Below are 12,142 nucleotides of genomic sequence, written 5' to 3'. Positions count from 1 at the left end.
CGTTCATGCTCTGTCTCTCTCTGTCCCAAAAATAAATAAATGTTGAAAAAAAAAAAATTTAAGTATGACTGTCACATTGGGAAAATGAAATAAACACAGCAAAATAACTATACAAAGGCAAAGTAGAATAACAAAAAATATTTTACTAAAATGTAAGATTTACAGAAGTTTCCAGATAAGCCATACAAAATGGTCACAAGCTTTTTCTTGAAGGAAGGATTCTACACTTGACAGCAAAATCAGTGTTATTAGTGAGAGCTGTGATGTTTGTTTAATGTCCCCATTTTGTTTCAAACCATCAAGTTTGTCCATCTACTTGGCTAGAGAGCATATTCTAAAGAACTGGTTAGCTGCTTTTAACCAATTCAAGTAGATCACCATAAAAGGGGGAAAGGAGCCCATAAAATTGAAATAAAACTACTTCTTCCCCTCAAAAAAAATAATGAAATAATAATAATAAAAACACCCACACCCCTGCAGCTAACCAAGACAACTACCTTCAGTCATAGTGCTTTATACTTAAACCACGACAGGGGAAATGAATAAAAGCAGAAAGGGGCCAATGCTATTGTTTCACAATAACTGAGATCATACTTCTAGCTTCTGTTCATGTTTTACAACAGTGAATCAGGACAAAACACAGATTTACTAAAGTGCATTTAATCACCAAAGGACTAAAGATGTCTGGGCTTTTATTCTGTAATGTTCCTAAGACTGTGTACATTAAATGCAAACAAAAAAGGAAGAAGTCTTGACAGAAGAGGAGAAGTGATGCACACTTGATGATCAGATCAATTTTAACTATTATTCATGGCACACAGCCTAGTCCATGCTCTAGCTGTTTCTATGGCTTGGGCTTCATTGGTCTTCCACTGCTCTGCTACATCCTTGCTAATGCATCATCTGGATTGGGAGCACTTAACAAGGCCGAGATCAACAGCAGAACCGTGCAGGTCTGCAGTACAGGGGACCACTTATCTTTCAAAATATCTAAACATATTCTTCCAATTTGTCTACATTAGGATGATAAATTTTGGTCACGAAACACACTTTAGGGGCTGCCAATGGGTATTCTTCTGGAAGGAATAGTTCAAGTTTAAAAGTCCCTCCCTCAAAAGGAAAACCCTGGGGGCCAGCAATGACCACATGAAAATAACGGGTACTGCTGTCATCTCGTTCTGCTCTAATGCCAGGGACTGTTTCCGCCAGCAAACGCTGGGTTTCCTTGATAATCCTGTGGGGCAGCCCGACCATCTTGTCAGATCGCAAGTTTGGCCTCTGGTCTCGACACTGGCTCTGCTCACCTCACACACGAGTGTTAAGATTTTATTTTTAAGTAATCTCTACACCCAATGTTGGGCTCGAACACACAGCCCAGAGATCAAGAGTCACATGCTCTACTGACTGAGCCAGATGCCCCAAAAAGACATTAACTCTTAACTCTGAATGTGAGAAACCTCAAAATATCTGGTTATTTAAAGCACTGCTACACATACTCTCAAAACAAAATTAACTAAAATCCATTTTAATTTTAGAAGACTGCCAACATTCAGGGGTGCCTGGGTGGCTCAGTCAGTTGAGTGTCCAACTCTTGGGATCAGCTCAGGTGATGATCCCAGGGTTGTGGATGGAGCCCTGAGATGGGCTCCACACTGAGCATGGAGCTTGCTTACGACTCTCTCTCTTTCCCTCTGCCCCTAAGCTCACGCTCGCGTGCTCTTTCTCTCTCTCTAAAAAGGAAGACTGTCAACATTTTAAAAACTTAGGCTTTATTTTTTAGAGCAGTTTTAGGTTCACAGAAAAATTAAGCTGATGATACAGATTCCCCATATACTCCCTTGCCTGCACACATGCCAATTTTTAGTAGGTAAAATTTGGTAAGGAATGGAAGGTAACACAATGATTTGCCCCCTCTTCAGGGCTGTGACCCTCTACAGTAAAAGTTTTCCGTCTCTGCTCCCTGGAGCCCTAGAAGTTCTTTTGTACTACCGCAGTAGGGAGATAGGGAGGTATCTGTAATGGACTGAGCTGACGGTACTGCTGACCTGCTTACCACAGTGGCTCAAGAGTTTTTTTACAAATTGCATTTCAAAAGGTTTCACAGGTAGGAAAAAAAATCACTGAAAACCTTTCTCTGAAGCAGTGGTTCTCAAAGTGCAGTACCTGACCAGCAGCATCAACATCACCTGGCCTTGTTAAAAATGCAAATTCTCAGGCCCCAACCGAGACCTACTGAAAAGTCTGGAAGTGAGTATTCTGTTTTTAACAGCCCTCCAGAGCCCTCCACACTGATGCATGCTGAAATCTGAAAAACAGTGCCACAAAGATTTCAGATACTTTACTTAAGTAGTTGTTTGCTTTCCTTTAAGCACTCCTATTCTCAGTGGAAATCAAAATAGAATTTTTAGATTATAAATAAAAATATGCCAACATCAGTATTTTAGGATAAATCAGAATATTTCCTGTACAATTATATTTGGATTAAGACTGCCATTAGATACTAACTAAAGATTATTTTTAAGAACCCTGAAGTCTTTAATATAAAATAATTTCAGCTATTAGGTGACCACCTAGACAGCTCTATACAGAGGTCCTCGAGTATACTGCAATCATGTACTAATAATGTAAGTGAGGAATAAAAGCCTTCAATTCTTGACTAGTTCCTATAAAAATCTAAAATGTACGTGACAGGGGCATCTGGGTGGCTCAGTCAATTAAGCATCCCACTCTCGGTTTTGGCTCAGGTCATGATCTCACGGTTCATGGGTTTGAGCCCTGCATCAGGCTCTGTGCTGCCAGCTTAGGATTCTCTCTCTCCCTCTCTTTGCCTCTCCCCTGCTCACTATCTCTCTCTCTCTCTCTCTCTTAAAATAAATAAACATTAAAAAGAAGACATGTCATTAAAAAATATATAAAAATAAACATTTTTTAAAATTATGATATACAACATACCTCTTTCATATACTGGTTATACAGTGCTTCTGATGATTCTAGGTAAGCCTGTGCAGTTTCGATTTCTTCTCTTTCAGACCACAAGATACCTAGGTTATTCTGGAAAATAAAGAAAAGAGAAATAATGACAACATAAATCTTCCAATTAGAGTAACTTTCATAGTTTTCTTTTTTTTTTTTTTAATTTTTTTTTTAACGTTTATTTACTTTTGAGACAGAGAGACAGAGCATGAACGGGGGAGGGGCAGAGAGAGAGGGAGACACAGAATCCGAAGCAGGCTCCAGGCTCTGAGCCGTCAGCCCAGAGCCCAACGCGGGGCTCGAACTCACGGACCGCGAGATCATGACCTGAGCTGAAGTCAGATGCTTAACTGACTGAGCCACCCAGGCGCCCCAAACTTTCATAGTTTCAAAGTCAGTATTTACCTATCAAATAATACTAGAGTCAGATTAACAATGAATTAATTACTCATAATAATACTGTCCTATGTAGTGTGGTAGACAGCCCCTAAGATGAATCCCCAATGATTCTCCTAACATTCATGCCCTCGTATAATCTCTTTCTCTTAGGTATGGGCTGAATTTAGTGGCTTTCTTCTGACAAAAGTAAATGGAAGTCCATTCCAAGATTAGGTTACAAAGCATCATGGTTCTATCTTCTATCCCTCTTGCTTGTTCTCTCTGAGGGAAGCCGACCACATGTTGTGAGCCATCCTACGGACAGACGCATGTGGCAAGAACTAAGGGAGGTCAACAGCTAGCAAGGAGCTTTAAGCACTCCTATTCTCAGTGGAAAGAGAGGTCTTTGGACCAACAATCTGTAAGGAACTGAAACTGAATCACACCAACAACCATGTGAATGAGCTTACAAGTGGATCTCCCCAAGTTGAGCCTTCAAGTGCAGCTTCAGCAGGCAAATAATCTTATGAGAGACCTTACACAGAGGAAACCAGCAAAGCCATGCCTAGATTCCTGATATAAGTTTGTTGTTTCAAGCTGCTAAATTTGGGGGTAAAATGTTACCTAGGTAATAATATACATAGAGATAAAGATGAGTCAGACACATAAAATGCTTTCAAAATATCTACAATCTCTTCCACGGACCTCTCTAAAAAGGAGTATCCCAACAATTACTGGTTGGTCAAAGTCTGAAGCAAGAGTGATGAGCTCTTAAATTCCAACAATTAAAATTATATGGTATGAAAATCTGAAGATGCTATTATACCTTTCATTATCAGTTAAGTCAACATTCCTAATGGTTACCATTTCAAACAACAAAATGTTTGTTTTATATTTTCCAAAGTTCTTAAAATTACATAGCTTTATAGGGGCACCTGAGTGGCTCAATCAGTTAAGCGTCCGACTTCGGCTCAGGTCATGACCTCGCGGGTCCTTTGTGGGTTCGAGCCCCGCGTTGGACTCTGGGCTGACAGCTCAGAGCCTGGAGCCTGCTTCAGATTCTGTGTCTCCCATTCTCTCTCTGCCCCTCCTCTGCTTGTGCGCTCGCTCTCTCGCTCTCTCTCTCTCTCTCAAAAATAAATAAACATTTAAAAAATTAAAGCAATCCCTATCAAAATAACACCAGCATTCTTCACAGAGCTAGAACAAACAATCCCAAAATTTGTATGGAACCAGAAAAGACCCCAAATAGCCAAAGCAGAGTTGAAAAAGAGAAACAGAACAGGAAGCATCACAATTCCAGACTTCAAACTGTATTACAAAGCTGTAATCATCAAGACAGTATAGTACTGACACAAAAACAGATACTCAGATTAATGGAACAGAATAAAGAACCCAGAATGGACCCACAAACATATAGCAAACTAATCTTTGACAAAGCAGGAAAGAATATCCAATGGAATAAAGACAGTCTCTTCAGCAAATGGGAACACTGGACAGCAACATGCAGAAAAATGAACCTGGACCACTTTCTTACACCATACACAAAAATAAACTCAAAATGGATGAAAGACCTAAACGTAAAACAGGAAGCCATCAAAATCCTAGAGGAGAAAGCAGGCAAAAACATCTTTGATCTTGGCCGCAGCAACTTCTTACTCAACACGTCTCTGGAGGCAAGGGAAACAAAAGCAAAAATGAACTCTTGGGACCTTATCAAAATAAAAAGCTTCTGCACAGTGAAGGAGACAATCAGCAAAACTAAAAGGCAACCAATGGAATTGGAGAAGATATTCGCAAATGACATGTCAGATAAAGGGTTAGTATCCAAAATCTATAAAGAACTTAGCAAACTCAACACCCAAAATACAAATAATCCAGTGAAGAAATGGGCAAAAGACACTTGCTTTAATTTTTTTAATAGACACTTCTCCAAAGAAGACATCCAGATGGCCAAGCGACACATGAAAAAATGTTCAACATCACTCATCATCAGGGGAAAATACAAATCAAAACCACATTGACATACCACCTCACACCTGTCAGAATGGCAATGGCTAACATTAACAACTCAGGCAACAACAGATGTTGGCAAGGATGCGGAGAAAGAGGATCTCTTTTGCACTGCTGGTGGGAATGCAAACTGGTGCAGCCACTTTGGAAAAGAGTATGGAGGTACCTCAAAAAATTAAAAATAGAACTACCCTACGAGCCAGCAATTGCACTACTAGGTATTTATCCAAGGGACACAGGTGTGCTGTTTTGAAGGGGCACCCCAGTGTTTATAGCAGCACTATCAACAATAGCCAAAGTATGGAAAGAGCCCAAATGTCCATCGATGGATGAATGGATAAAGAAGATGTGGTATATATGTACAATGGAGTATTACTCGGCAATCAAAAAGAATGAAATCTTGCCCTTTGCAACTACATGGATAGAACTAGAGGGTATTATGCTAAGCAAAATTAGTCGGAGAAAGACAAATATCATATGACTTCATGCATATGAGGAATTTAAGACACAAAACAGATGAACATAAGGGAAGGGAAGCAAAAATAATATAAACACAGGGAAGGGGACAAAACATAAGAGACTCTTAAAGATAGAGAACAAACAGAGGGTTACTGGAGGGGTTGTGGGAGTGGGGGGAAGGGCTAAATGGGTAAGGGGCATTAAGGAATCTACTCCTGAGCACTATATGCTAACTGGAATGTAAATTAAAAAATAAAAATAAATAAAAAGAAAAAAATTTTTTAAATTATATAACTTTATATCCACTCAATCAAAGATGCCTCATTTATAGTGTCTTTTCTTGTATTGATCACTTCCTTTTGATTTCCATAGCACCAACTTCTTTCTGGAATCATGAAGGTGCTAAGGAGAAACTGATTAGATACAAGGTTATATCTTTTTTTTTTTTTTTTTTAAGTAGGCTTCACACCCAATACAGAGCCCAATGTGGGGCTTGAACTCACAACCCTAAGATCAAGCCCTTAAGCTGAGATCTAGAGTTGTATGCTTAACCGACTGAGCCACCCAGACGCCCTGACACAGGTTATATCTTAAATAACACTGTGAAAACAAAGCCAGTGTGTCCCCTGCTACATGACTATACTATCAGGCTTTCTACAGGGCAATTAGTCAGAACTCAAGACTGGATGCCTAGCTTCCCTTTAGACAAGAGTTATACTGTCTCTCATCCCTTGGGGCTTCAGACACAAGGAATACTTCTGATACTTCTACCACCTTTGGCTACTACCCTAGGAAAGGGATATATAGGAAAGTATGTATAAGAAAAGTATAAAGAAGCAGGGGTGGGTTTTTTTTTGTTTGTTTTTCTTAAATAAAATTTTAGGGGCGCCTGTGTGGCGCAGTCGGTTAGGCGTCCGACTTCAGCTCAGGTCACGATCTCACGGTCCGGGAGTTCGAGCCCCGCGTCGGGCTCTGGGCTGATGGCTCAGAGCCTGGAGCCTGTTTCCGATTCTGTGTCTCCCTCTCTCTCTGCCCCTCCCCCGTTCATGCTCTGTCTCTCTCTGTCCCAAAAATAAATAAAAACATTGAAAAAAAAAATTTAAATAAAATTTTAATGCAGATTCTTAACCTGGGGCCCATGGGCCCATCCATGAAGGAAAGTTCAGAATCTAGAATAACTCCTTCTGTGAAAAAAAAAAAAAAAAAAAAAAAGAAAAGAAAGAAAAATTCAGAGTCTATGAACATGGATGGCAAAACACGACAAATGTATTTCACTGTGTTCTAAAATTTGGCATTTCTTTTCATTATAAATGCAGGAAACAAAATGCAACAGTATTATAATACCTGAGATTTTGTGACCTACAGAATTGAAAATTTTTCATGTGCAGATAGTTCAAACACACCATCTACATTCTCTACTACATTAAAATTATGGGAGTTATCAAATAACTCATTAGATATTTAATGTGGGAATAAAGAAACATATATAATGCATTCTTAAAAAATATTTCAATAAACTTCTATATTATCAGTTTCTTTTATACTCTTTACAGTTTATGCTATGCATTTAAAATCATTATTCCGGGGGCGCCTGGATGGCTCAGTCGGTTAAATGTCCGACTTCAACTCAGGTCACGATCTCGCGGTCCGTGAGTTCAAGCCCCGCGTCGGGCTCTGGGCTGACCACTCAGAGCCTGGAGCCTGCTTCGGATTCTGTGTCTCCCTCTCTCTCTGCCCCTCCCCCATTCATGCTCTGTCTCTGTCTCAAAAATAAATAAACGTTAAAAAATTTAAAAAAAAATCATTATTCTGTTTTATGAAACACAGATTTCACTAGACCGCAAAAGGGGCACATGGCACAAAAAAGTGTTTAAAAACCCTACAGCTTAAAGGTGACTTGATCGTTACTCTGGAATACAGCAGACCTCTGGTCTTCTGGCTTCATATAATGTACGTATTCTATAATATTTTTAGGTGAAGTGATCAGTCCTCAGTATCTGACACTGTAGGTCACAGGGATAACGTACTGAGATTAGACAGTTCTCTCTTCTTTATTACTTATAAAGTCCTTTGCAGGACACTGGAGAAATCTGAAGGGCTCTGGCACACTGATTATTTACTTTACTGATTATTCTGCTCACCCAGGCTCAGAGAATATAATCTCCCTTCATGTTCATTCTCTCATCTTAGAAATGCATCCACAAGTCACCTTGTCTAATTCTCTAGTTCAACTTATTTTTCCTGACAATAGTCATCGAGAAACTCCATTTAGCCATGACACCACTAAGCCTAACCCCAGCATACTATATCTTGCCTAGACATCAAATCTCACCTAGAGATTTACTAGTACCAAGAACTAGTTGGCCACATCTATTTTGATGAATGGTCATGCATTTAACCTGCTAGATGCATGGTAGGCTGTGCCACAGAAAGCAGTGACTCTGGTGTGTGATAAAGAGAACCCTAGAGTGTGTCTAGAAATGACTAAGGTTTTTCTTTTCTTTTTTTTCTTTTTTAAGGTTTTTCTTTTCAACTATAACCTGCTTGAGATCTTGAAGGACCATGCAACAGATCTGGAATTGATCTGATTTTTCAAAATTAATAGTGTTAGTGTTTTGCAATTCTTTTTATTGAGATATAACTGACACATGTTAGTGAGGTTTTTTTAAATGTTTATTCCACAAAGATAATTACTATTGACATTCTACATAAATTATGTTTAAATATAATATAAATCCTAAAATACACAAGAAACTCTTATATCATTTAGAGCATCATCATGTTCTTGCCTCAGGATACCAGACTAGGTAGGAAAAAAGTTAGATATAAAATAAAAACAGCTAAAGAAGTATTACCGGTAAATTCTACCAAGCATGTAAGGAAGAAATAATACTAACTCTACACAACTTCTTCCAGAAGACTAGAGGAAAGAACACTTTCCCTCTCATATTAAGCCAAAGACATAACAAGAAAACCATAGCCTGATATCCTTCATGAACACTGATACAAAAAATTATTGAAATTTTAGCAAATTGAGTCCAATACATAAAAAGGGTAATACTTCACCCAAGTTTTACTTGGTACAAACTCCAAGTGGAGTTTATCACAGGAAGGAAAGGTTGGTTTTAACACCAGAAAATCAATCAAGGTTATTCACCATATTAACAGACTAAAAAAGAAAGAAAAAAAAAATGAACGTATCAGACACAGGGATGAAATAATGCTGCAGAGTGAAAAAATCAGACCAAAAGAAGAGTATACACTCCATGATTCCATTATGAAATTCTAGAAAATGTAGGGAAGGGGCCAACGAGAAGGGAAAGAGAGAATACAGGAGGGAGGGAGGGATCACACAGGAGCACAGGAAACCTGTAGTGATAGTGGATGTGGTCAATACGCTGATTGCACCAAGTGTTTCATCGGTATATACATATGTCAAAATTCATCAAATTGTACACTTTAGATGTACAGTTTATTGTATGTCAGTTATACTTCAATAAAGCTACACACACACACACACACACACACACACACACACACACACACACACAGCATGTTCTTTATACATACATATCCTGGGAGTGGGGGAGAATAATCTACCAATTTGTTAGGAAATTTACCAAAGTGAAGTAGTTAAATTTCACTCAAGATAAGGAGTACCTGGCTGTCTCAGTGGGAAGAGTACGCAACTCTCCATCTAAGGGTCATGAATTCAAGCCCCACGTTGGGTGTGGAGGCTACTTAAAAAAATTTTTTTTAATTAAAAAAAAAACATGATAATGCAAGTATATATTGCTGATAGCAAGAATTGCAGGGACGCCTGGGTGGCTCAGTCACTTGAGTGTCGGACTCTTGGTTTTGGCACAGGTCTCATGGTTTGTGGATTTGAGCACAGAGCCTGCTTGGGATTCTGTCTCTCCCTCTCTCTGCCCCTCCCCTGTTCATGCTCTCTCTCTCCCAAATTAAATAAACTTATTTTTTTTTAAACTAGAAGAAAACCTGGAGAAAAATCATTCTTAAAGGCATCAGAACTCAGCAAAGATAGAAAGGGATAGTCTCTTTTAATAATCTAATGTGGATCCAGGTTTTGTATTTTTGTAGTTTTCCAGGAAGTAAATATCAGGTTAAGACAAAGCAGTCAGAATATCATAAATTCCCATGAAGTGTTACTTTCAAAATTTTTCCTACACACACATGTAGTCTTTCACAAAATGGAATCATTCTACCTAATTCCAAACATGCCTATGCTCTTCCCTCTCCCTCTTAATATTGATATTTTTGGTTAACAAAGATAAATCATTATTTTTTTTAAGGTTTATTTATTCTACGATAAAGAGCTCATGCGCGAGTGGTGGGGGGGTGGGTGGGAGAAGAGGGAAAGAGAGAATCCCAAGTGGGGCTCGATCCCACGAACCATGAGACCATGACCTGAGCTGAGATCAAGATCTGACACTTAACCAACTGAGCCACCCAGGCGCCCCTATAAATCATTATTTTTAATGGCTGTACACTGTTCTTCTGGATGAATGTATCCATATTTATTTAACCATGTATCTACTGACTGATATTTATTTCATTCATTTTTTAAAAATTGACAATGCTGTTGTTTTTTTTAATTGACAATGCTGTGATGAACATCCACTTTGACACACCTTTGCATGCCTGATCCAATATTATTTTAGGATACTGATATGCAATTTTTAAGTTAAAGTCTTGACTCCAGAATTTCAATACCTACTGATCTCCAGAAAAGTTCTGTGAATTTGTATTTCCACTAATAATAATGCTAATGGATAGTATCTGTTTCCTCATAGTCTCTCCAATGACAAGTATAAGCGGTATCTTTAATAGACTCTGCAATCTGATACAATTTTTCTATTTCATTCTTTTAGTTTGTATCTTTAATAAACTCTGCAATCTGATACAATTTTTTCTATTTCATTCTTTTAGTTTGCTTTATTATTAGTGAGATCAAATCTCTCATCATGTATAGCAAATACTAGCTGTAATAAAATTCAAGTGTGGTAATGCTATTGGAATAAACAGATCAACTGAACAGTAGAGTTCAGAAACATATTAGCACAAACAGAATCTAAGTAAATTACACTGCTGTATAGTTTTAGTACCAGGTAGGGTAGTTTTAGTGCATTATTTTTCTTATTATATTTTTATGTTCACTCTTCTTTGTTCTTTCAGATAAACATACTCATTTTGTCAACCTCTAAGACAAAAATTATTGTGATTTTGGCAGAAACTAACAAACCTACAAATGAGTATCTGAATGACTATTGTGTTTAGCCATTATGTTCATACCAAGCCAATGACTTGGTATATCTCTCCTTTTAGAATTATCAGTTCTACTACCCGATAATATGCAATTTCTAAAAATATCTTTTAACCACTGTTTCTTATATACAGGAACACTTCTGATATTATATATTTACTTTATATCCCCCCACTTTATTTAACTGATCATTCTAATAGTTTTTCAGTTGATGACTTTAGTTTTTAGATATACAAGGATCCTCTATGCAAATGGTTACTTTGATAAATTATTTTTTCCAAAATTAATAACTCATGGCTTTCTATATTACCGCAACGGTCAGAAGTTCTAATCAAAGTTTTGGTCCTGATTTTAGTAAGAATTCCTAAAATAATTCACTCTTCAGAAAAGGTTGGCTGTTTGAAATACTGTATTTTATTGAATGTAAGATGTCACATCTATAAGACACAATTATTTTATCTGTCAACAAGAAAACACTGCCAGGTAAATTATGACACAGCTATAAGATGCATCCTGATTTTAGACATGCTAAGATATGAAGCAGTGTGCATATTAAAATCAAAATACAGCTGGAACACCTGGGTGGCTCAATTAGTTAAGCAACAGACTCTTGATTTCAGCTCAGGTCATGATCTCATGGTTCATGAGATTAAGCTCCACTTTTGGCTCTGTGCTGATAGCATAGAGCCTGCTTGGGATTCTCTCTCTCTGCCTCTCCCCTGCTCGTTCTCTCTCTCTCTCTCTCTCTCTCTCTCTCAAAATAAATAAATAAACACTTAAAAAAAAAAGAATAAAAATACAGTAAATACTGGCACTCTATATTACATTTAGGAAGGTTTCTAATTCTCTTCTTGCTATGTTGAAATTGTTTAATGTTTATGAAGATCTCAGGCAGCCATCTGGTTAAAGAAAATTTCAAATAATTGAGGTTTTGTTTGAGTTTAATCTCTTATGAATTTCATTAGATCATTAATCCAATGGACAAATATTTAGAATGGCCTACCAGGAGGGAGGTACTAAGTTATAAATAGTGTG

At 37.8% G+C, this 12,142-nt stretch overlaps 1 protein-coding gene and 1 pseudogene across 1 annotated transcript in view; both read right to left on the bottom strand.

Moving 5' to 3' along the window:
- The window catches only part of LOC122492828 (kinesin family binding protein), a 40,886-nt gene that overhangs the window by 26,984 nt on the left and 1,760 nt on the right, over positions 1-12,142 (bottom strand). The window contains exon 2 of the mRNA XM_043596507.1: positions 2,953-3,051. Coding sequence (XP_043452442.1) covers positions 2,953-3,051 — 99 coding nt within the window. The remainder of the gene's footprint in view (positions 1-2,952; positions 3,052-12,142) is intronic.
- LOC122492829 lies at positions 64-1,567 on the bottom strand (annotated as a pseudogene).

This window comes from Prionailurus bengalensis, chromosome D2 (assembly GCF_016509475.1).
Source record: "Prionailurus bengalensis isolate Pbe53 chromosome D2, Fcat_Pben_1.1_paternal_pri, whole genome shotgun sequence".
NCBI lineage: Eukaryota > Metazoa > Chordata > Mammalia > Carnivora > Felidae > Prionailurus > Prionailurus bengalensis.
The sequence above is the reverse complement of the archived record's forward strand: the minus strand, read 5'-3'. Positions and strand labels throughout refer to the sequence as shown.